This window comes from Anguilla anguilla, chromosome 7 (genome assembly GCF_013347855.1).
Source record: "Anguilla anguilla isolate fAngAng1 chromosome 7, fAngAng1.pri, whole genome shotgun sequence".
Taxonomy (NCBI): Eukaryota; Metazoa; Chordata; class Actinopteri; order Anguilliformes; family Anguillidae; genus Anguilla; species Anguilla anguilla.
Genome location: NC_049207.1, coordinates 17,876,914 through 17,902,697, shown reverse-complemented (window position 1 = coordinate 17,902,697; position 25,784 = coordinate 17,876,914). Strand labels below are relative to the sequence as shown.

General features: G+C 50.1%; 1 protein-coding gene across 6 annotated transcripts in view; it reads left to right on the top strand.

Moving 5' to 3' along the window:
- The window catches only part of LOC118232528 (ELKS/Rab6-interacting/CAST family member 1-like), a 223,498-nt gene extending 201,098 nt beyond the window's left edge, over nucleotides 1-22,400 (top strand). For all 6 annotated transcript variants that reach the window (XM_035427588.1, XM_035427594.1, XM_035427589.1 and 3 more), the window contains one exon: nucleotides 15,405-22,400. In XM_035427588.1, coding sequence (XP_035283479.1) covers nucleotides 15,405-15,542 — 138 coding nt within the window. In that variant the 3' untranslated portion in view covers nucleotides 15,543-22,400. The remainder of the gene's footprint in view (nucleotides 1-15,404) is intronic.
- Nucleotides 22,401-25,784: the final 3,384 nt, after the last annotated feature.

The window sequence follows — 25,784 nt, the reverse complement described above, 5'->3', positions numbered from 1 at the left end:
ACACACACACACTCACTCACCGCTTGCCGGGTCACAAAGCTAAGCTTGCCTCTGTTGCGGTCAGCGGGGTTTTTATGGCCGGCTTATTTAGATGCTTTTCTTTTGACATGTTTGTTTTATGTTTGTTTTCGTGCTGCTCTCGGTCACCACAGGCTGCCGGGACGCCTCCTCCCTGGAATTACACCCTTCGCAGTGATCTGCTCTCGCCATTTTTCACAGACAGAAAGGCTACCGAAACCAGCACCGCTGCCAAAACTGTTGCCAAATCTGGAGTGTCATCAGGCTGGATACACAAGTTTTATTCAGTGTGTCTGGAGACCGAAAAGCTTCACCTGTTTCGTGTATTCAGTCATACGTTGCTGTGTTTACTATGTTTTTATCATTTTATCTTTTCATTTATCTTGAATTTTTCCCCTTAAAACCCAGCTGTGTAAACAGCAGTAAGGGTCCTCCTTTAGTCATTTTGGGAAGACGAATGGACGCAGTGAATTGCGTATTAATGACCTGGGATGTAAGGCAGATGATCTGTGGGGCCCGTGTCCTTGAGAAGCTGCTCTCTCCGGGCCCCTGGTGCCTTTCGCAGAGGGCTCGGGGGCCGTCCCGCGGACCCGTGGAAATACGGGCCCCCGCGGCTCCGGCTCGGAATGCTGGACGAGTGACCATCTTCATCTTCCTCACTGTCGCGGCGAGCCTCCCCGGCCCCCCCCTCCCACCCCTCCACGTGCGACGCTGGCCAAGGGCCCCGCCGCGCAGGGTTTTTAGCGGGAAGGAAGTGGGAGTTAACGTGGCGGAACATGCTCTCCCCGACGCGGCCGGGCGGGCGGACCGGGCCGGAAATCAGGCGCGAGGGGGAAAAAGAGGAAAAACTTCTCTTCATTCCGTCTTCCGTCTCTATTTAATTCAATCCAAGTAGGCTTTCTTGGCGTGACCGCGCGTAGCTTCAGTATTGCCAAAGAAATCATTTGCATTAGATGTAAATCTCTCTCTCTCTCTCTCTCTCTCTCTCTCTCTCACACACACAGACACATATTGGCATGACAAGCATACATATTTTGCCAAAACATTCGCAAGGCAGGCGGAGGAAACTGCAAAAATACAACAAGAAAACATTAAGGAATAATTTACCAGGACAGGGAATGATTCCTCATTGAAGTACATATTAATTGAATTCATTTTTGTTTTTTTTTAAAGAAGAGATGAAGGTAAAGTATAGAAGTGTGATGGATGTGAAAGGTGCAGATTTTATTTGGGACCGGGGGCGTGCGGTGTGTCTCTGATCTGCTCACCGCCCCTCAGGCTGTAATAAACTGGGTCGCCAGTCCTGCCCTGCTCTGGGCCCCTCCAGAGAGGATGGACAATTTGTCTGTGTCCTGGAGGACGGAGAATCACGGGCCGGTGTGCTATTTTTGGGCCTGAAGCATCTCCCGCTGCCCTGTGCTCCTCACAGTTCGTGGGGAAGTGCAGTTCTGTCTCTCCCCTTTTTTCTGTGGACCGCACCGTGAGCACGGCCTGTTCTCTCTGTGGTTGCCAGGTTTTTCTGTGCAGCCCACGAACGGCCACGCCAAAGGAGTCTTTGCTTTATCAGAGCTTGTCTTTGCTTCATATCTTCCACTGCTGACAGGTTATCTGCCGCAATGCAGAGTCTATGAGGCCTGTTATAACTCACTTTGACTTTTAAACTTTTGTTTCGGTTGTGAAATGATTTTGGTTGTATTGGTTTGGGGCAGTGCTGTGGCTGTTTAATTTTCATTTAGAGCACTGTTGGCATGTCAAGGCCTCGTTGAGGTGTTTTTATATAGTTTGATCCAGTATTCCTTTTGCAACTATCGGTTTTTATTTGATGGTGGGTGTGAGTATTTTCCTTGTAATTTATTTTTACACATTTTACATGAGTAATCTCACATGTATCTCTGTTCAGTTTCAGCTTGTAATTCGTTACCTGCTTGGCATATGTGAACACATTGCCTAAGCTGTATCAAATGGACTTAACCCACTCCACATCTCCCCCTCTTTAATTCCCTTTGCCCTTCACTCTCTTCCCTCCATCCCTCCCTCCTTCCCCCTCCCTCTCTCTGCATGCTGAGAGTGTGTGTAGTCCTGCTCCTCCAGACTGACTGTGAGGGAGTGTGTGTGTGTGTGTGTGTCAGTGAGCCTAGGCCCTGAGCGGGCTAGCAGGCTAGCAGGCTGGCAGGTGGGCCCCAGTGTCACCAGCTGTGTCTTTAATCTGTGTGACACGCTCTCTGTGGAGCACTGGGGCTGCTGCAGCCCCTGGGCTCTGTCACCCGGGGACCAGAGGAGAGGAGGGAGTGAGGGCCTGGGGATGGGGATTTGGGGGGGTGGGTTAATTGATTTAAGTGTTAGAGAGCTCCCCTGTGTCAGTGTAGAAGCAGCCCCCCCCCCCCCCCTCAGGGAGGCAGGTTATTAGGGGTGAAACCTTGCATGCGTCAGCATGGGGCTCATCGCTAGCGCTTATGCTAATGTGACAGGGCTCGGCTAGTGGGCGGGTCTGAGTGCTGAGTGATGTCGCTGCCTGGGCAGGGAAATTTGATTAAAGCTCCCCAAGACCCCCCATGGGGAACCTGAGGGGAGCTCTGATTCACAAAGGAGAGGGCAGTGCGTGGTGGTTCATCTGTGTGTTAGAGACTAGAGGTATGGAGTCACACACAACCCTATACTCACACACACATAATGAGGGCCAGTGAAACGCTGCTAAGAGTGTGTTGGATATCTTGGGTCATTCTCCCACCTTCATTGTCACGCTGGTTGTTCGGAAACCATGTCCCTCGGCGTCTGAGAAGCGCTAGCCTGAGGTGAACTCTGAAAAACCTCCATCACTTCCAGGTGGTGAGGTAGTGAAAAAGATTTGTTTTCGAGGCTGACATTGAGTTGGCCGAATTCTGGGCACTGTCACCGGACGAGGAGCATGATTTTCGCCAGGGCTCCAAAGCTCGGGTTTAATAAACACCCTTGAGCTCAGAGACCCGGCGATGTTGGCCCGCAGAGCTTTTCGGTTGGCCAGGCCGCGACATTCCGGAGAGACCAGCGGAAAGCCATTGTTTTCGTAGCTGTCGATACGTGCGAAAGAGTTCTGCAGTATCGCAGAGCGGAGCGAGGGGCGTGTCCTCCGGTACACATTAATCACCCGGCGCTCTGGGTGGGAGGAAAAACAGCGCCTCGAAACGATCGAACCGTGGAGCGGATGGAGACGTTTCACATCCCGCTCGCTCAGGGACGGGAGGGTGGTGGTAGGGGGGGGGGTTAGGGGGGGTGTGGAGGGCTCGTTGTAATTTTGCGGTGTTAAATCTGATGGTTGCGTTGCGTCCTGCCGAGAACGGGGTTTTTCTCCGGTGGTGGAGCCCAGTAAACGACAGCGGGAGAACGCATTAAAGCTGCCCCTGCTTTCTGCATGAAAAAACCGCACCCCCCCTGCCCTGGGTCGCTGTGCCCCCCCCACTCACCCTTCGCAGGGAAAGAAAAATAAGAAATCTGGGGATTTAGCCCAACTCCTGAGAAATGCCCTGAGATTTGTCACTGCTTGACTCCAGAGAAGTGCCCTGCGATTTGTCACTGCGTGCGCCAATCGGTGAATCATTCTGCTGCGAAGCTTTCTTGAGAGGAAGGCTTCAGCCTGGGATACAAACACTAGGTTTATCCATCCTGCTTGGTCTGTGTGTGTGTGTGCGTGTGCGTGTGCGTGCGTGCGTGCGTGTGTGTTAGAGAGTGGGAAGAGGAAGAGGCTGACAGAGAGGGGGATAGACAGGGGAAGATACTGTCAAGGCATAAGCGTAAGTTTGGAGTGAATTGATATTGATGAGCCATTGGGGACCATAGAGCGTGCATCTAATAGAGCACTGTGTCATTTTTTCAGCCATTTGCTGAGAGAAACCCCTTTTTGTGAGATTAGTCACATGACTCAAAACGGGTTATTAAAAACCATTGCGAGCGGTATTTTATCGCCAAGGACAGTGTGTTCTGAAAGGGCACGCGTTAACAGAGAAAATGGTAAAGCAGCGTTTTCCTTTCAAAGACCGCACATCAAGCTGTCCACTCTAATTGTTCTGCTTCGTTTTGGCACTTGACCATGCAAGCGCAGATCATAGTGCCCCATAGCTGCCCAGTTACTCACAAGTCGGGCAAGTTGACGGAACTTTGTGTCAGCTGAAACCAATGAGTCTTTTTGTGAGGAATTTTTTAGATGGAGGAACAATGAATCCAATCACAACAGTGAAAATTTCTTATTGCGCTCCCTGCGTAAGTTCATACTGTCCTTATTGGATTACTAGTCAGGGAACATTCGCTAACTAAGGTTCCAGATTCAACGTGTTGAATGTATGTAAACTGGACTTTCTTAAAGTGAGAGGTAACGTTACTGCAAGAGCTATGCCTTCCAGGATTTCTATGGTGCTTTAAAATCTTTGAAAATGTTTTCATTCCTGAGCATTGTGGAAAGTAGTCAAATATCCCTCTGTCTAGGAAAAAGTAATGGGAACGGCCCAAATACTTAAAGTAGAATAAAAACAAAGGAAGCTCATTCTGTATCAGTTTACAGCAAAGGGAATGCATCCATATTTCACATTGAGCCACTAGCTCAATGTCACTCACTGTCAAGTCTAGCAATCTGTGAGCTGCTAACAGATTGGCTGGCTTAGCTTGGGCATTAAGCCCACTGCCAATAGTCACTGGTGACTGGTGTTCACCGCCCGAAGCTTCTGCTGGCGTGTGTCTGTGCAGACACAGAGAATTTGTCAAGTAATTTTCCTCAAAAGTATTTCTCTCCACAGTTCCATCTTCAAAGCATCCAAAGTCACCGGAAATTTGACGGTTGGAGAAATTGACAATGTCTTTTTCAAAAAAAAAAAGAAAAAAAAAACATTTATGCTAAAAGCATAGTTGAACGTTCATGTTGGTATCTGCCTGATCTGAGAGGTAAACCTGACTTCTGTCATCCTTGTAAACAGATTGCAGCTATACCGCAATATTATTAAAATTGGAGAATCCTGAGGGTAATGAAAGAGGGAAAAGAAGATTTTAACAAATGTTCTGTGGTTTTTTCGGTAGTTTTAGGAAGTCTAGCGTTTGCTGTGCATCCGATCACAGAGCCAGACCCTGTCACGGGGGTGGAACTTGTACCCAACTGCCCGCCCGTGCCAGTTGCCATGGAGACACAATTTAATGGTCTGCATCGCTCCCCAGGGATCTGTTGGCCTAGTATATCATCCTTTTATCTCTCTCCCACTCTCTCCTTCTTTTTTCCTCTCCTAAAGGGAATGTCTGTCCCCCCCCCTCTCTCTTCCTGTCTGAATCCTGTCTCTATGACAGGTTTGCCCTCAGCTTCAGTTTCTTGTCGGATATTCACAGCACTTCCTGGCATTACGTGTACCATAAAAATTCATGGGCCTATTTGTTAAAAGTTTTTGTTTAGCAAAGTGTGTTAATGCAATTTGTGTTGTTTATTGTTTACACTGAATCTGAAATTGAGCCTTTTTAGAACTTTTTAGGCATGCATTGGTGCTAATTGTTGAATGGCCACAGCTAGTTCAAATGGCAAAATTGACTCTGATGACAGTTCAGGAGTAGTGTCATAAACTAATTATTGTTCGTATGTTGAGTCCAGAAAACTTTATGATGGGCTTATTTTCACAAGGAGGGGGAAGAGCTTTTTCTCCTTGCAAATGGTGTAGTGCTTGAATGAATCTGATGATGGCTTTTATTCCTCAGGAAGATGAATTAGACAGTCTTTTTGCCCTTTATTTCGGAAAGGTGATGTGGGATTTCTTTGCATGCATCATTTAATCATCCTGGCAGCATCTTCAGGATGCAGACTCTGTGTGTATTTACCCGCTGGCGTAGAGCCCATAGAAAATATGTGTAATAAACACCTGAATCATTTTCTTTCTCCTTTTATCTTCTTGTTCTGATGGGGACACAAGAAAGTTCTTTTAATCTTCTTTTTGGTCGCGATTGGGATCTGCCACACGCTCCTGGCAAAAGCTGTTCCTAAATCCAGTTCAGCCAGCCAGTAAAGTTCAGCGATGACTGTTTTTTTATTCTTATTTCAGCAATTGGGGATGTCTTATCACATGTGGTCCATTGAGAGAGGCTGTTGTGATTATTTGCAGAAACAACAGTGTGTGCAAACTTTATCTCTGTGCTCTCCCATTCTCTGGGTGGCAGGCCTGGGGGGGGGGGCATACCACACCACAGAGCCTGTGTTTTGTGAGGGGCAAAGAGGATCTGTTTCCATCCATAAAATTTAAATGAAACGAGAAGTAACGTTGGTACCCACTGCATGAGAAAATAAAAGTGTGAAATGAAAATGGACAAAAACAAATTTCCCTGCTGAATGGGTAAAAAGAAAGCAGCCTGTAGATGTGACTTTATAACTTATTTTGGAAGGTGGTGGGGGCTGGGGAGAGAGAGAGGCAGAGTGCCTCTCTGGAAACCCGTGTTGGCAGCTGGCTTGAGGGGTGAGAAAGTGCCCGGGGATTGTGGGAAGGTTATGTCATGTATTGGACGGGCTCCTGGAAGATACAGCTTTGGCCCACGTTTCCTGTACAGGGAGGCTAGAATCAGCGGTGGGGGTGGAGTTGGGGCATTTGGCAGTAGGGAGGGGTCAGGTTGAAATGCCCCCCCCCAGGTCTTGTATGGTGTGTGAAGAGGTAGTGAGTAGAGACTAAGTTCAGTCCAGCTACTGTTTTATCTCTCTCTCCACTATCTAATAAGGATTTGGCCTAAACACAGGTGTGTTTCCACACAGGTGGAAAAGTGTAACATTATTGGTATAAAAAAAACAGCCCAATCATTATATTGTATATGTTCATCATGATACACGGTATGTATATCATGATATGTAATATATAATATGTATAGCAGTATCGTGTTCCCTTCACAGCGTGACCTCAGTTGTGATGTTTGTTTCAGATGTTAGTCATGTTAGAAAGACCATGAAATTGTCTTAGTGCCCACACAACACGCATCAGGAAGACATATACAGATAAAAGTAACAAAGGTAAATGCAAAACAGGAAAAAAAAAAATAATTATTATAATTACTACCCTGTTAAAAATGTAAAATGCTACCGTACTCTCGAACAAATCTACTTACTGCTGGCTTTTCTGTCTCTGGTTTAAAAGGTGTACTGCACTAGGGAGAAAAGACTACTGCGAGTAACCTCCATACTTAAAGACTAGCTCTCTGGAAATTGCCCGCACTTATGTTCTTAGATGTGAACCAGCACTGTAGTCATCACTGTCCTGCAGATGTAATTCACAGCTAGACCCAGAGGAAGAGGGGGAAGAGGGGGAGGTATTCCTGTTTAAACAGTGGCCCCTCCTGAACCGAAGGCACTCCGCGCGGGACGGGTCTGTATTTAGGGAGCCCGCCCGTTGAAGTAGCGCCGCTCCGGGGGTAGCAGCGTGGCAGAGCGTGGGCGTCCCAGGGCTTCCGTCCCATGTGCGGCGGGTTTGAGGGAATCCCGAAATTGCAGATTTTTAGCTCAGCTGTGCCGCCACACTTTTAGATACATTACACTTCCCGCGGATAGCCTGAGCTCAGGCCTGTCTGGAGAGGCAGGGTGGAAAAGGCTGGGGGGGGGGGGGAGGCACACTGGTTGCATCACATCACCCGGGGCTGTGCCAGCCAACCCAACAGGCCACGCCTGGCCAACCCAACGGCCAACCCAATGGGCCGTCACGGGACCAGATGGAAACGCAGTCGGCGTCGAGGCCGGACTCGGTGTGTCATCACAGCGGCACACTGTGTAATCCTCCTGAGTGACCTCCTGCCTAAGGGCATGACACGCCCGCATCAGCACACACACGCACACACACACACACACACACATACACACACACGCACACACACACACACACACACACATACACTCACACACACACACACACACACACACACACACTCACACACACACACGCTCACACAACACACTCACACAACACACACACACACACGCACACACTCACACACACGCACACACTCACGCACACTCACTCGCACGCACGCTTGCTCGCTCGCACACACACACACACGCATAAACACACGCACACACATACGTATGCTTACACTCTCTCACACACACACACACACACACACACACTCTCTCACACACACACGCACACAACACACACAGTTACTTTTGTTATGGCAGAAAAGTCATAAAACATTAAAGGGGAGGAAGAAGGCGTAGCAGGCTGTGACTCCAGAGATAACCGCATAAATGCTGCCCGCCTTCTGGAACTTTCTGGGGGGCGGTGGGGGAGGGGTGGGCACACACCCCCCACCTGTGCCGCACATGCACACAGCCTTTTAAGGAGCCGCGCAGGTTAGCCCCGCTGGGGGGGTATGGAACTTTCCGGACTCAAACGAAGGAAGCCGTAAAAACCCCTCAGCCCCCTCAGCTCCAGCAGTGTTGCTCGGGCTCTGCCAGGTTCTCTGGTCGCCGAATCGGGCCAGGGCGTGGGGAGAGTTACCGGGACACCGGTGGAGAGCTCGCCCCTACCAGAGCCAGAGAGGGTACCGGAGGGGGCCCGAAACTTCAGACCGAGGGAGAAACAAGCTAGTAATGAGCACAGTGCTAAGGGTCTGGCAAGGACGAGGGGAAAGGGGGATGGAGGTGGTGTTGGGGCTAAATGAGGAGTGAGATTGGGCTGCTGGGGGACGAGGAGTGTGGGAGACGCAGCGGTGTCGGAGGGGGCGCAGAAGCCAGTTTTAAAAAGACGAGATTTTAAAACAGCTATTTATGCAAAGGGCGCTCCCCGAAGATCGAAGGCCCTTTTTAATTTCACCTCGTGCGAAGGGAACAGTTTCTTTCACAAAGAAACATTGTTTGCTCTCAAAATAAAATATAACGGTCAAGTTTTGGAAGACAAGTTTTTTTTTTTTTTTAACGTAGATTTATTGAATGGAGGCTTGATGGTTCTAGCAGCTGTGCCCCGCCCCCCTCCGGCTCTACCCCTGGCAGTAATGGGAACACAAGCTGGGGGAGGCGAAGGCCAGACACACGGACACGCCGTCCCCTCTGCCCCCCGCCACCAGGCCTGGGAACCCTCCCTCCTGCCCGCCCCCCCTCAAAATGTATTATTTAACCCTTACCGTAAACGGGAGTGGGGGAGGGGCCTGGGAGGATGATTGACAGCTGGCTGCGGGGCGTACGCATGAGTGATGAAGGGGGCGGTTCAGCAGGGAGGGGGATGATTAACGATGAAGGATGCAGTGGAAGCAAAGTGCCTCTTGTAGGAAATGTGGGAGGGGGGTTGTTGTGTGTGATCTCTAATGTTGCAGGCTCCCCTGGGGGGGAGTGGGGGTAGGGTTGAGGGTGAGAGGGATTTGGGGGGTGGGGTGTGCGTGGTGTTTTCATCCACTCCAGCGCGGGGGTTCAGTTAGGGCAGCCCCCCTGCTCCCGTCAGCGGGGGTTCAGTTAGGGCAGCCCCCCTGCGCCCTTCAGCATGGGACCGGGTTCTGCTCGTTACACTTTGTCGCTAAGCTTCCCCCGGTCACCCGCCCGTGTTCACAAGCATCACGCAGCCCCGCTGCCGTGAGGTCAGCCGTGGCCTCTCACACGGAGCAGGGAGCAGAGCTCATTTAAATGTGCCTCAGACCCTCGGCCCTGTCCCCCGCCAGCCCGGGTCCTTCCGCCTGTCCGCTAGGTTTGCGTAGCCGCGGCCGGCTCTCCTGGTCCGTATCAAGCTAACACAGCCATTTGTGTCCTTTTGTTAAGTTGATGACCTTCGGTGGTGGGGGGGGGGTGGGGGTGGGGGGGTGTAAGGGTGCGGGAGCTAGACTGGAGGAAGGGGGGGGTTGACCTCTGACCTCTCCCCTGAGAGGGTCCAGTTCATTACCTGCTCGTTATTTCGCCATCTCCGTGCGTCCCTGGCGGCTGGGCTGAGCTGCAGATAATGAGGGATAAGAGGCGGAGGCGATAGGGAGCTCACAGCTCAAACCCGCGCTGCTCTGAAACCAGGGCGCTGCCCTTTCTCTCTCTCTCTCCCTTTTTATCCCTTCTTCTCTTTTTTTTGTTTTAGGTCAAGGCCGCGCTGGGCCTCGCCGGTAAGCAAGGTGACGGCTAGGCCTCGCGCTCTATCTTTACTGCTCTGTTTTTTCTTTGGAATTTTTTTTTTGCTAAATACATTGTCGTAAAAACTAAAAGAAACTCTAGATAGCGGGCTGGCCGCGGTCACGGTCTCTCAGAGCTGCCTTTAGCCCTGCCTGCCTTTTCTCCAGGGCTTCCGAGGGTCGCCTTAGGGGGAGAGGTGCACAGCATCAGGCATCTTTGAAAGCGCTGGTGTACCTGTCGTAATGACCTGCCCCCCCCCCTGCCCGGCTTCTCTCACCCCTCCCTGGCGCAGTGGCTGTGTGAGTCACATGTCTGGAGTGGGGTACACTCAGGCACCCCCCCCCCCCCCCCTGTCAAATTTTAATGGTCCTCGTAGAAGGACCGCTCTCTGCCAAGCTGCACCCCCCCGCCCCCCAAACGCAGGGGTGTCGTATATCAGGACGGATGGGCCTCATTACTTACCCTCCTGCACACGGTTCAACAGGAGAGGCTTTTCACATGTTTGTTTTTCTAAGTCGGGCCGCTTGATCGGAACACACACCTTCACAGAAGCGCCCCCCCCAACCTTTCAAAGCCTGTCCTGGCGGGCCGTCGCAGGTGACGGGGGCAGTAAATTTAGCATTAAAAGCATTTTTTGGAGGCCGTTTGAGTACCTCAGACACCCGCGCCCCCGGGTCTGGCCGTGGGCAGCCTTCTGTGGCGTGACTGGCTGCCACATCGCCCGCCAGCCCACGAGTCACAATGGGCCGTCAGTCTTGGCGGAACTCTAGAACATCGTGCGACCAATGAGCTGCTACCAAACCTTCAGCCAATCAGGGCCGCAACCCTGGCTGCACAAGGTCATCATTAAAGCAACAGCCAAACAGAATTCTGCCTTGAACCGACTTCAAGCAGAGACCCGTGGAAAAGTTAGCCCCTCTCCCTCCAAAGGATTGTGGGTAACCTTAGTCCTTACTCTCGGTCCACGTCTGCGGCCAGGCCTACGGTTCCAGTTGACATTGGCTAAAATGGAAAGGCTTTAGTGTGTGTGTGTGTGTGTGAGTGTGTGTATATGTGTGTGTGTGTGTGTGTGTGTGTGTGTGTGTGTCCCTCGCGGTGTGTCGCTAATGCGAACTCGAAGACTCCAGCGTGCGGACTCGCCCTCCAGTTGTAATAACACTGGCCTGACAGTTATTTTTGTGGGTCCAGCCGGAGCTTTCTCACGTTTTGTTTTATTAATTGCGGAATTGTTCCCCGAGCCTGGCTTACTGATGGCAGATCAAAGGAGAGGCTCTTTTCGAAATACATGGATATGACCGCCACTTATTGTTACAGATGGCTTTAGCATTAACCTTGTTAAATCTGACATTTTAATGTTGGAAAGCCAACGAAAATAATTTTGCGGCCTCTGCAAAGTATTCCGCTTTGTATGGGACTTTTTGCGCTGTGGAGTTTTTGAATCACTGGCCTGGGTTCAGATGTGAAAAGCAATTTTATAAGTTGCCTGATGCAAGCAAACATTTGAGTACACATTGGCCAGGGGGAAGAGGGACGTGACCCCCAAACCACTGAGCCCGGGACGGCGTCGTTTCGTCATTTCAGTGAGAACCCATGACCTTCCCCAGACTGAGGGAGCACCGAGTCCAAAATGAGTGTGGTCATCTCTCTCTCTCTCGCTTTCACTCGCTCTCCCCCTCTCATCCCCCCTCCCCCTCTTTCTTATCCCCTCTCCCTCCCTTTCTCATCCCCTCTGCCCCTCATTCTCTCTCCCCCTCTGTTTCTTTCTTGCTCTGTATTGCTCTTTCTGTCTCTTTCTCTTGCTCTGTCTGGGTGTGTTGATGGTTACTGGTCTTGAAGGGAGTGTGTTTATGATGAGTCTTTTTTACAACACCTTGAGAAATTCAGTGGAATTAGCCTCTGTCTCTGACCTGCACTCTTGCATCAGCTTTCCCGTGTGTGTGTGCGCGTGGGTGTGTGTGTGTGCATGTGTGCGCGCGTGCGTGTGTGTGTGCGCGTGGGTGTGTGTGCACGTGTGCGCGCGTGCGTGTGTGTGTGCATGTGCGCGTGGGTGTGTGTTCATGTGTCTGTCTGTCTGTGCGTGCGTGTGTGTCTGTGTGGGTATGTGTGTGTGATCGTGTGTCTGTGTGGGTATGTGTGTGTGATCGTGTGTCTGTGTGGGTATGTGTGTGTGTGTCTGTGTGGGTATGTGTGTGTGGTCTGTGTGTGTGTGTGTGTGATCGTGTGTCTGTGTGGGTGTGTGTGTGTGTGTGTGATCGTGTGTGTGTGTGTGTCTGTGTGGGTATGTGTGTGTGTGAGTGTGTGTGTCTGTGTGGGTATGTGTGTGTGTGTGTGTGTCTGTGTGGGTATGTGTGTGCGATCGTGTGTGTGTGTGTGGGTATGTGTGTGTGTGTGTGATCGTGTGTGTGTGTGTGTGTGTGTGTATGTGTGGGTATGTGTGGGTATGTGTGTGTGTGTGTGTGTGTGTGTGTGTGTGTGGGTATGTGTCTGTGTGTCTGTGTGGGTGTGTGTGTGTGTGTGTGTGTATGTGTGGGTATGTGTGGGTATGTGTGTGTGTGTGTGTGGGTATGTGTCTGTGTGTCTGTGTGGGTATGTGTGTGTGATCGTGTGTGTGTGATCGTGTGTGTGTGTGTGTGTGTGTGTGATCGTGTGTGTGTGTGTGTGTGTGTGTGTGATCGTCATTGTGCACCTGCTGGTGCCAGCTCTGACGTGGCACTGGAGCTGCACATTCTCTCCCTCTCTCTCCCTTATGCTGACAGACAGCTCCATGAGAAAGAAAAAATCATTTGGAAAAAGCTTACGATAACCCCAGCTGCGATTATCGTTAGGCCCAAGGTGCTATAAAACGTAAATACCCCCTTTTAGTTTTGGTTTTCTTTAATGAGCGGAAAATTAAACGTTTTCAGTGGATTCCAAGTGTAGAGCTTTCTGTAATGGCATACAAAGAGCACGGAGTGGCCTTACCAGCTGTCTCTCAAGGGCTGCAGAAGAGCAGGGGAAAGGGGGAGGGGTTTATTGCATGTGTGTGTGTGTGCGCATGTGTGTGTGGGCGCGTGTGTGTGCTTACGTGTGTGTGTGCGCATGTGTGTGTGGGCGCGTGTGTGTGCTTACGTGTGTGTGTGTGTGTGTGTGTGTGTGTGCGCGCGTGTGTGTGTGTTTCTCTCTTGGGGAGAGGTGCAGTAAGGACAGGTGGGGAGAGGTGCAGTAAGGACAGGTGGGGAGAGGTGCAGTAAGGACAGGTGGGGAGAGGTGCGGTAAGGACAGGTGGGGAGAGGTGCACAGGCCTCGGTGTGTAAGGTTTATGGGAGTGTTAACTCACGGTAACGTCTGGTTCGAAGCCCTGCTCGCCAAAGCACAAATCACTCCCTGCCTCTTCATCCTCTCCACACTCCTCCTCCTCCTCCGCCATTCGCCATTACGAGTGCACCTGTCCCTCATTTCCTGCAACCTGTGACCCCTCCCCTCCCCCCAGGTGTATTCTCTGGTGGTAGGGCTCAGAGGAATGTTCAGGTGGGTGAAAGCATTGGAGAGCAGGCACGTGGGCTAGCAGGAGACCTCATCAGTCGGTGTCCCTGTTAGCGCTGTAGCAGCCAGCCGCCCTCCACGCTTTTCCCCTGGACTCACACAGGCTGTCACGGGTGCTCGTGTGAGCTCGGCCTCTCTCCCAGGGCCAGAACGCTTAATGGCTCAGTGAAATAAATGTGCCTCTGCTGTGAATGATGTCATCGCTCGTTCACACATTGTTTCTAGGGCTGTCAGTATGGCTGTTTAAAAGGGGAAATCACTCTGAATAATTCTCAAGGCATGGTGATAGATTTCCTTTCGCACTTCCATCCTGATGTACAGTGTACAGCTGTATGGCTCGTTGGCCCATTACTGGCCGAGAATATTACATCTGCTCCCTGTATTGGCCAGTGCTGAACGCAAAATTTGAAATGTAAACTCAGTAATGGGGATTAATTTAAATGAACATGCTAATATGCTAATTGCATCAACCATGATGGCCAACTGAATAGAGATGGCTATCTGTATCTCCCTGGCTAGCTACAGGTATTGGGTTTTAATCTTTTCCCAGGTTTATCTGCGTAGCAGGTCATAAGAACAGCACTGAGTTCATACATTGACGATATTTGTCTGGTTCTTACAATTACTTTTTCTAATCCTGTTTACGTTTTGCAGGTCATGTGTAGAATACGTCTCTCCTGACATTAAATTTCTACAGCTTTCAGCCCATTCATTTCAAAACATTTTAAAAAGACATTTTTGTAGTATCTTTAAAGGTGCAGATTACATTTTACTTTGAGGTAGATGTCACTGTAATCATTTAATGGGAATGGCTTTTAATGGTCTGTGCACTGTTGGTTTTTATCACTGGGATGGATTAATACATTTGGCCTAGTCCTGAAATTTCATTGTGTAATAATGCACACTTCCTACATTGTGTGTCGGCCAAAGTACATGCAGTAAATCAGAGAAAAACTATAAAACTAAGAAAGAACAATGTTGAAATGAAAACAAGACTAAATAAAGGACAGCGCAAAAATACAGTGGTAAAAGGACAGATAAGAGGTAGGGATAAGAAGAGTAACTGAAAGTGATTTCAGTAGTGATAAGAGGAGCTGAACGCTGCTCTGCAGTGTGAGGGGAGGGTGCTGAACGCTGTTCTGCAGTGTGAGGGGAGGGTGCTGAACACTGTTCTGCAGTGTGAGGGGAGGGTGCTGAACGCTCTGCAGTGTGAGGGGAGGGTGCTGAACGCTCTGCAGTGTGAGGGGAGGGTGCTGAACGCGGTTCTGCAGTGTGAGGGGAGGGTGCTGAACGCTCTGCAGTGTGAGGGGAGGGTGCTGAACACTGTTCTGCAGTGTGAGGGGAGGGTGCTGAACGCTCTGCAGTGTGAGGGGAGGGTGCTGAACGCGGTTCTGCAGTGTGAGGGGAGGGTGCTGAACGCTGTTCTGCAGTGTGAGGGGAGGGTGCTGAACGCTCTGCAGTGTGAGGGGAGGGTGCTGAACGCGGTTCTGCAGTGTGAGGGGAGGGTGCTGAACGCGGTTCTGCAGTGTGAGGGGAGGGTGCTGAACGCTCTGCAGTGTGAGGGGAGGGTGCTGAACGCTCTGCAGTGTGAGGGGAGGGTGCTGAACGCTCTGCAGTGTGAGGGGAGGGTGCTGAACGCTCTGCAGTGTGAGGAGAGGGTGCTGAACGCTCTGCAGTGTGAGGGGAGGGTGCTGAACGCTCTGCAGTGTGAGGGGAGGGTGCTGAACGCTGTTCTGCAGTGTGAGGGGAGGGTGCTGAACGCTGTTCTGCAGTGTGAGGAGAGGGTGCTGAACGCGGTTCTGTTTCCCTGCAGCTGGAGTCGGAGCTGGAGCAGTGTGAGAGGGAGAGCGCTGAGCTGCAGGAGTACGCCAACTCCGTCCTGCAGCAGATCGCCGACCACTGCCCCGACATCCTGGAGCAGGTGGTCAACGCGCTGGAGGAGTCGTCCTGACCCCGCCCTGGCTCCTCCCCCGGCCCCGCCCTCTTCCCACCACCCTCTCTCTGCCTCTCCTCCGTTTCCGTGCATCCCTTCAGATTCTGAACACCTCCTTCTCCCAGCGTCCACACACACACGCACACACACACACACACACACACACACACACCAGGGGCCCGCCCCGCTCCCTCTCCCCTGCCAGCCGGAGGGTGAGTGCCAAACCCCAGGACAGGCAAGCAGCCCGTCAGACGGTAGCGGAATGATCCGGCGAACTTGAGTACGCCGCTTGGCACAACACTAAACAGCACCTGCGCTGGGCGGGCTTTTCCCTCGCCCCGTCCGTCTGACTGGCTGTTTGCTGCGCTCGCAGAGGGAGGGGGGGCTGGCGCACGCCTCCCCAAACGGCTCCGGTGCGCACACTCCGCCCATCCGCCCCCGCCCCCGCCCCCGTCCCCAAAACGGGGAAACCAGGTCACCCATCCAATAGGGACATGTGAAGGCGGAGATCCTGGAACTGTAATATCCGCTCGGTCGCGCAACAGACACCCCCAGAATGTGCCCTTGCATGTCCGGTTCCAACAGGAATGTTTTTAGGTAAGGGGGGAACAAAAAAACAAAAAAAAAACAGAAGCATTTAATGTTGAGAGCACAATGAGGTCATAACTGCAGGATGTTGAAAAGGGTTTCAACCTGTTTTTTGTTTTTTTTTTCCTTCCTTTTTTGGGAGGGTTTTGGGAGTTTGGGTTACAGTACGTGTATGTAATGGGTCACTCAGCTGGTAAAAGATTAGAGTCAATTAAGTTTCATTCTAGGGTTCTAATTTGAGGAACGATTATTCAAATAGCCATACTCCCTGCACCCTGTCTGAAAACATAACCGAGTGAACCTTAGAGGCAAACCATTGGCGTGTACTTTATTTTCTTGTTCTTTTTTTTTTGTTTGTTTTTTTGGCATAACCTTTAGTATATGTATGTGTAAATGAAAGTGTGATACACTCCGGTTTCGCTGTCGTACAGTCTGTCAGGAATGCATTTTCAGCATTACGGTCACTGCTAAGAGTACCCTGAGGGGTCAGCCAGGGGATTTTCAGCTGTAGGCGTGTTACAAGAGCGAATGGTATTAACATAATGACTAATAGTGTATTTATCACCACGTCGTCTTTGAATCTTGGAAACTACGGCTTCACTTGACTGTCTTTACAGAGTTGGAAGCTGAAAATGAGATGCCTTTTATTTTGACATTTTTGCTGCTATTTCTTTACTGTCATTGACGTAGTTAGATTATCTTTTTCTCCCCTAATGAGAACTTAACGTATCAGGGCAGGTAGTGGGTCAGTGATTCGCTAGTGTATTTGGTCAGGGGGGGGAAAAAAAAAGGTCAACTTCACTACATTTGACACCAATTTATGTGATTTCCAGACAGTTTTTAACACTAAGACAGATGCATCTTGTTTTAGGAGGAGAGAAATTGGAGCCATTTTGATTGGAGTAGAGAACAGTCCTTGGGTAAAAGTAGCTCCGCAGAGTAACTGAAGGAAGAGTGGTCTCACTTTGCCTGGTATTCCCAAAACTCACTCAACGGAATGGTGGTTTAGCTAACCAGTCAGTGGTGGAGCGTGTGCTCTCCACCTTTGAATGACATTTCTGATCGCACACACACTCATCCACCTGTAATGAGCACAATGGTTCACACACTGGTTACACACAGCACATACCCTACAACTCACACTATGCAACATGCATTGATAGAGAAGTGGGCGTAACCACTGATTCTTTAGACCAATCAGATGCTACTCAGCAATTTTCTTTACACTGAAAGTTCTCTCTGAAACATTCCAATTTTTATGCACATTCATGAAGGGGTGTGTCCTTGGGCACACCTTTTTAATGAGTACTCATAAACTCTAATAAAGCCCTGTAGACTCCTGTTGTTACCCAGAAACTCGTGCAGTTTGGAGGTACAAAGGATGGGAGAGAAGCAGGCATTGACCGCTGTTCTGAAGAATCTGTGGTGTAACCCTCTAAATGGCTGCCTCAGAGAGGTGACATAATTCCACGTGATGTCACCCCAAATAAAGCTTGTAATTAAACTATGATGCCAGAGGATGAGTCACAGCAGTGCAGAGACAGAAAGGTGTCCTCCCACCATACAGGTGAAGTGAACACTCTTTGATCTCCCTTATCAAAACCACCCCTCCTATTTCTCTTATAAACAACCTTGAAGCTCAGAAACGCAGCACAGGCCAAAGGGCCACGCCTTTCCTTCTCAAACTAACGCACCGGGCTCACACAGGTCTGTTTCTGTCCTCTCTCACAGGAGTGGAGCCTCTGTTCATTCTAAACAGAAATGGTATTGAGTGTAATATCCACTCCCCTGGTAGGCTAGACTCTTCCCTGTGAGCAGGCCTCCTGCAGCCCGCTCGTGTTCTCCGATGCTAACGTGCTTTAGCGGCTTGGCTAATTAAACGGGCGCGTCTCCGGGCCTCGAGTGCTGATCCGGAATGCACCAGACGGGTTGCTCACCGACCTTCAGCCGTGACTCATCACGCCGAAGGAGTCACAGCCAGACGAGCGCATGCCTCGGCGATGACATCATGCCCTAGCGCACACAAACCCCGATGCCCTGCCCGTGACCCGCTCGCTCCTCAGAGACCGCTCAGATAGCGTCCGCAGCTCCACCAAACTCTGACCTCCCCCCTGGGCAAAGCCTGAGATGGGAACGGGATGGGCTCGACTGGAAAACAAAAACACACCTGCTCTTCCCTGGAAACGCAGTGGAGAGCTAGCGATTAATGGGTCCAGACAAGCCATCCACCGTCAGAGCAGTTAAACAGTAGTGCTCCCTGATGGATTTAAGGACTTTCTGTATTGTTGCCACATTACGCGATATGATGTCATACAGTGTCTGTTCCTTGATATAAAATAGATTTTTTTTTTGCAGCGCACTATCCCAGTCTTCACTGTAGTGTACCTTATTAAACGTCTTTAGGGGTGAAGTGGGATCCCCACATGGTGTTCTATAGGAGACAGCATCGGGGTACAAACTGTTGGTAGCTGCCTGGGCAGTACCATGGTACAGACTCTGAATGGAGGGCACTGGCCCGTGCCGTGGCCTGGCGCTCGGGCGGGAGCCCTGCGTGTCTGGCATCTGGGGCAGAGTCCCTCGTCCCCGGGCCCCGTTGGCCGCTGGTGCGCCGCCAGGACGTGACAGCTGCTTATCAGCTCGCCCGTGGCTCTCTTCCCTTAATCTCTTTATCGTTTTACCGCCCTTGTGCTGCAACAGTAACTCAATAAACAATAAACTACGTCCTTCCACGGGTACACATGCAGGCTCCTGTGCTAATTACAGTCACGCCTGTAATAAAATTCATTTGGGAACGTGGAGGTGGCAGTGCAGGGGCTCGGTTTCTGTTTGGAGGAACATCTTTCCGTTGTCATTCCCAGGCACAAGTGCTCTCCGCTTCGACAGGTTCGCACTGGCAGCTGTAGCCCATCGTCTAGCTGTGAAGACTCTCAGATCTGTGATGGTGGAGGGTATAGCCCATCCCCTTGTTGTGTAGGCTCACAGATCTGTGATGGTGGAGGGTATAGCCCATACCCTTGTTGTGTAGGCTCACATCTGTGATGGTGGAGGGTATAGCCCATCCCCTTGTTGTGTTGGCTCTCAGATCTGTGATGGTGGAGGGTATAGCCCATCCCCTTGTTGTGTTGGCTCTCAGATCTGTGATGGTGGAGGGTATAGCCCATCCCCTTGTTGTGTTGGCTCTCAGATCTGTGATGGTGGAGGGTATAGCCCATCCCCTTGTTGTGTAGGCTCACAGATCTGTGATGGTGGAGGGTATAGCCCATCCCCTTGTTGTGTAGGCTCACAGATCTGTGATGGTGGAGGGCATAGCCCATCCCCTTGTTGTGTAGGCTCACAGATCTGTGATGGTGGAGGGTATAGCCCATCCCCTTGTTGTGTAGGCTCTCAGATCTGTGATGGTGGAGGGTATAGCCCATCCCCTTGTTGTGTAGGCTCACAGATCTGTGATGGTGGAGGGTGTAGCCCATCCCCTTGTTTGGCATCTGTTTCTTGTTCCCCCTATGAGATCCAGGGTGGATTATCAGGCTGCCAGTGGGAGCCAGTGACTCCAACACAGCAGACTAAACACAATCTCCCACAACCCCTCAAATGTATGCCCCCGCAGTGCTGGAAGGCATGAGCGCAGACGGTGGGTTGAGCCTTCCTCACGAGTGCGCTGAGAGTGCTGAAGGGGATTCCTCACGAACCCGCTGATAACCTGGAGCAGATCCACCCCCGCACAGGGTGTCTCCCACCCTCCCCGCTGTGAGCAAGCCTCCGGAGAGTTCTCTCTAGAACGGCCTGCGTGTTCAGGCACGGATGGGTTCCAGCGAGACGGCAGGTGGGGGTGGAAGTGGGAGTGGGGCTTTTTTTTGGGGGTGGGTTGGTCTGTGTTCGTGTCCAGAGAAGGACTGCGGGCCCTGTTTTTTTTTTTTTTTTTACGGGGCTGTAATTTGCGTAAACGGTGTGGGACACGCCCATTTCCTGCATGGCCAGATCCGCCTGGAGCTCCCGCTCTCTCTCTCTCGTCTAATTATTATTATTGTTTTTTCCCCTCATTGCCTTTGCTCCCAAATTAAGAACTGCACACTATTCTGACTCTTTAAGAGCTAAAGAAAGGAAAATGCACACTGTGACAGAACCGCGAAAGCGTTTCATGTTCCTTATAATGGCAACGCTGAACCATCGCAGCTTAACGGTGAGCGAGCTTATCTTCCACGTGACTGGCAGGGGTCTGTCATCGCACCCTCGAAACAGGAACCGAAGGAGCCCAGCTGAACCCCTGATCTCCTCAGTGCTGGTGCGCTTCAGTGTGTACAGAGTGCTCCTTTGAGTCTGTGGGATAAGGCACTTTATTTTGGGAGATGCGTTTGTTTACCGTTCTCTCCGAAACCTTTTTGCACCCTTCCCTGCCGCAGAACGACACGCCGCTGATCACGCTAGCGGGAGCAGCCCGCAGCGGAGCAGGTCAGGGCTGGGTTATTTGAGAAGGGATCAGCAGGCCCCCCAACACAGCCCAGGTTAAGAACATTGTGCTCTGGTGCTATAAGTTAGGATCAGTGGAGAAAATGAGATTTATACAGAGACAGTGTTCAGCTCATTTCAACACTACCAACACCCACGGATTTCCCAGCATCCTTAAGGAGCTGCGGACAGAACGTTCTGTATTTTCATCCGTTCAAGTTTGGGTTCCCTTGTAATAAAAAAAAGAATGTTTTAACAGATAAAATGCACAAGGTCAGGGGCGTGGCATGCGGGGTCATGTGACTCTGACTCTCATCCTGTCATAGGTGAATACATTTCCTTTTAAATCCGTACAGTAAAAAAATAAACCTAAGTAAATGAACCAATGATGTTGTAAATCGTGTAAAACAAGACAAAAAAAAGAAGAAACTCAAGAAGCGGTGAACCTGGTTTTGTGTGTCTGTGGTCCATATTGAGTGTTCCGTTGTCTCGGTCCCGTTTCGCATTCTCTCGTGGATCTCGCCCCTTCCCCGGCGAGGCCAGCGTATCGAGTCCGTCTGTCTGGGGTCGATGGCGAACGCTCACTTCTTGTGCATTTCATTTGGGGTTTGTTTAAAAAAAAAAGTTTGGAGTTAATAAAAACTGAAATGTGTTGACAGCACAATTATCCCTGACAGTCATGTTTTAAAGTATACATATGCATATACATAAATATATATTTATATATGAGTACATAGATGGCTAGATATAGTTAAATATAATGTTTTGCACAGAATGTCCAAGGGGTAGGAAGAGATCCCTCTGAACAAAATGGCTACCCCCCCCCCCCCCCCCCGTCTTTAAAGAAACGAAAGATTAAAACAATAATAGATGTCCGAAAACCTTTTTTCGTGTCAAAACAAGGTGTAAACACAAAGATCCTGAAACCGTTACCATGTGGTTGAAAAAGTACTGTCCTTGGTATATCTCTGTTTTTGATTTCTATACCTTTCATTTGGTTTTTTTGTTCTGCAGCCTGTTTATAATGTGTGTGTGACTCTGAGATTGCGATGTTGAAACTACAGCGTGTTTTTTTATCTGCAAACGTGTGTGTCTGTCCTGGGAGGGCTCCTGCCTTCACTGTGTTCCTTTAGGGGTTAACGATGCCAAGACCTATGCTTAGACTGTGATGCCATTCTACCAGGGTTGCTGTTCAATATGCATACATTCACATGTATATAAGCCTTTAAAAAAAAGTCCATTTGGTCTTACTTGCTGTCATGCTGTAAAAAAAACAGATGAGTATATATTAATTATTCATTTTTCTCATATTCATTGGCAACATCAGCAGCATTTATCTTAAAAAGGTGTATGAAATAGTTTTTCGAATCTGACATTTACTCTATCTTTACATTTGTTACATACAACCTGAATTGTTAAGTTAGAAATAACGGTATTGCGTTTTAGTTACCATCTAACCATAAAACTGCCTAAAAAAAGTGTGGTTAAGGTATGAAATTCTGCAGTGCCAAGAAACTCTGTGCTGAAATGTGCCACAAGTTTTCACCTGCCTTTTTAATCAACAACCAAAGTTTAGAAAATGCTCTTCAACCTTCCCGCTCTCACGGAGTGTTCGATACAGAGAACGGATCTCTGACTCCTAGCCGCAAGCAGTCCGTCGCCCTCTCCATTCACCTGAATCGGTCGCAGTCACCTGGGTGGATGTTCAGTCACCTGGGTGGATGTTCAGTCACCTGGGTGAATGTTCAGTCACCTGGGTGAATGTTCAGTCCCATCGCTGTAATAAGACAACACTTAAAAATAAAATAAAAATGTAAAAAATAAAAAAAAAATGTTAAAAAAACCGTGCTGGAAGATGGCGACACTTTTGATCAGGTCCTGTAAAAGGACGCACGTGGAAGACCTGGGACATACTGACTGTTAATAGAGTATCGCAGAACACGTTAGGACCTAATCTCTGTTAATACTTGTATTTGCGTGTTTGCCGTTATCAGTGAGTATCCCGTCCACGTGTAGATAAGGTCAGCGCAGCCCTCGTGAGCGCTCGTGGGACAGCCTGCCGTGAGCGTTCGCACGTGTGCAGTGTGCCTCGGCCCAAAGCGGGGCCTGAGCAGGAGTGAGGCGGAGGGCCTCTCTCTGGGGACCCGACCCTGGCTCAGTTTAGAGACTCAGAGAACATCCAGCACACACGTCCCACAGGACACAGTGTGCTGTGTGTGAATGGGGGGAGGGACGCCGTGGATAATGCCCCCTTTGCCCCCCCCCCCAACCCCACCCCCGCCGGTAATGACAGGGTCCCCCCCCCCCCACCCCACCCCCTGTCCCAGAGAGAGGAGTGTCACATCCCTCCATCCCCTCTCCCCGCCTCCCTCACCCCTTCATCTTTGCCTTCCTGTCGTTTTTTTCCAGCAGCCCTGCCTTCTTGATTTGTACGGGTCCATCCTTTTTAAGAGTCGACTTTTTTATACAGCATTCAGGAGCACAGTGCTGGTTGGGAGGCCTCCCATTTTATTTAAATAGAAAAAGAAGAAAAAAAAAAACTAAACTTCAGAACTTCAACTCTTTTTGTTCTTTATTGTTTTTTTTTGGGTTTTTTTTTTTCTTTCAATAAAAAAAGTACTGCCTTTATCCATCTGTGTGAAGACGCTGGAGATTTCTTTAAAAAAAAAACCAGAAAGAAAAAAGACGTATTGTATTCATGTTTTGCCTTTGTATATATATAAACACTACATTATCAGCCTTTTCATTCTCCGTGTGGTTTATTTCCCCCACATGCTGCGGCTTTTATCACGCTGCACGTTCCCTCTCAGAACACGCAGACTGATAAAAAGAAGGGATCAAGGTGTGCATTCCTCCTTCGGCTGAGTCCCTAATCGCCGCCATCGCGCTCGACCCCCCCCCACCGGCGCTGCGTCGGGGGCTCCGACTCGACATGCCTGCTGTTTGAGAGCGCTGGAACACCCCCCGCCCCCCCCTCGCTGATTACCAGTCGCTTGCATCCTCCTCTGCGCAGGTTTAGTTCCCCCCCCCCCCCCCCCCCCCCCCCCCACCTCGCCCGTTTACTCATCCTCACCTTCACCGGCGGAGATCACGCGCTTGATACACAAGCTGTAAACCGCAAAAGCAGATGGTGCTTTCATGTGTCCTCAGGGACCTTCAGCCCCCCCCCCCCCCGCCCCCCCGCCTCTAGATAGTAGGATACTGCACTTCCCCCCACCCCTCCTCCCCCCTTCCTGAAACTCATCTTGGAAATGGAAGCTTTTACCTCGAAAGCACTCTTCCCCCCCCCCACTCCCCTCCTGCTCCCTCTCCCACCCTCCCTGTGTTGTTCCCCTCTGCACTAAATGCAGTTTTTACAGGCTGGACAGGGCCCACTGCACGTGGCCACGGCGTGCCACAGGACCGCCCGTTCCCTGGTAAGCCTCCGGACGCGCCCTGTCCAGCGCCCCTCGTGTGTTACTCACAGGCCCGATGCTCACCTCTCATCACACGCACCTTTCTAACCCTCTGAAATAGTTGGCAGCTCACCTTCCCGGGTCACTTGCAGGTACAGCCAGCGACTGTAGATCAAGTGCAATAGAATTTTTACTGCGGTTTTCATTGCTCTAAGAGCGCACCACAGATGCCTGCGACAGCGATGACAGGAGGTCGGCGGGGGCGGGGAGAGCGCTGTTCCTCAGCAGCGCCTGCACTTCAATTATTTTACTGCTCAAATATACGTTTCACTGCTTTTATAATCTCCGACATTGTTGCCATTAGCCTAGGTGTGGCCATGCTGGGTTTTGAAATCTGAGCGTGCACGGCAAAAGGTGCCGCAGAAGGAAAGGGAGTATCAACAAAATAATCACATTTTTAAGAAGTGGGGAAAAATGCCAAAACATTTTCCGAGTGAAAATCTATAAGCGGTACAGGGAAAACCGCTGAGTAAATGTGCAAATCTTCAGGCACGCTCCCCTGTGGAGGCCCAGCCCCAGACACGGTTCTGCTCCAGCTGCCTCCAAGGCTGGGCTCTTCCCCCATAATCTGAGGGTTCTCTCTCAGACCTCTGTTCACTACTGCCCAGGCAGGTCATGTGACCTGCAGGAAACCAATGGTATCCCATCTTTTCTGGGCATTCCAGCTGGCCCTGGCAGGCTACAAAACGAGCATTGGTAAAAGGAGAGTGGCCTTCTCTTTTTAAGTTTAAATATAGCTGTATTTTCAGGAGAGAATAATTTTATATTTTTCTTTTTTTTGGGGGGGGGGGGGGGGGGGGGGGGAGAAAGGAACAAGGAGGGCTGTGCGTGGGTGTGGACATGATGTGGTTTCAGTCATGGCCGCCAAAAACACACTGATTGCAAGAAAGTGGGAGAGAAAAATCCTAAAATAACATCATTTCCATAGGAAGGGAGAATGTGAATTCAGGAAGTACAATCCAGCACAATTTTTTGTACGTCTTTGCTGCATTTAGTCAACATGAGGCCTCTCAACACCAAGAGAGCAAGAAAACTGAGACTACCCCACGCAAATGTTCCATCACTTGTGCCCATATTCACAGAGTTAGTGAACCTGATTCCATTTTTAATCATCTGTGCCATTATAAAAATATTTTGTCAATTTTCAAAACGCTATAAATGTCAACATTCTCCAGCTAGAAAGTGTTTGTTGAGGGGGGAGGTTAAATTGTGCAGGGCTGTACCAGCATCTCTGATGTGTTTTGGGAGAAGCAGGTGGAATTAAAACTTCAAATCATTTGCACGTTTGTGCTACCGACTGGTTGGGGAAGAAGATGCAGAGGACTCCTCCAATCAAAGAAAAATGAGGAAATAAGACCTGAAAATCAGTTTCTGGACACAGCGACAGGTTCTGACTGGGTAGTGGGAGGCAGCAGACTTTCCAGCAGGGCCTGAAAAAGGGAACGGAATCCATTTCAACGGAATCAGAGTCTTTCCCAATCAAAGCAGAGAGTCCCCAGATGCAGGATGGGAAAAAAAACAGCACATAAAAAATGCGCAGCTGGTGGAAAAGTGCAGTAATGATCGATATTCTCTGTTGAGAAATACGATAAAAGGGCTGTGCAGTGTCCAAGTGTAGGTGCTAAATATCATCAGTGTGCACTCAAGATAATTTCTTACAAACTCTGGTCTTGGAGAGGGACGGGGACTGCTGCTTTTCATTGCTTCCCAGAACTTTAATTCTAACATTAAAACGGTTCGCTGCGCAGTTAACTGGTTTCTCGTGTCTAAGTTT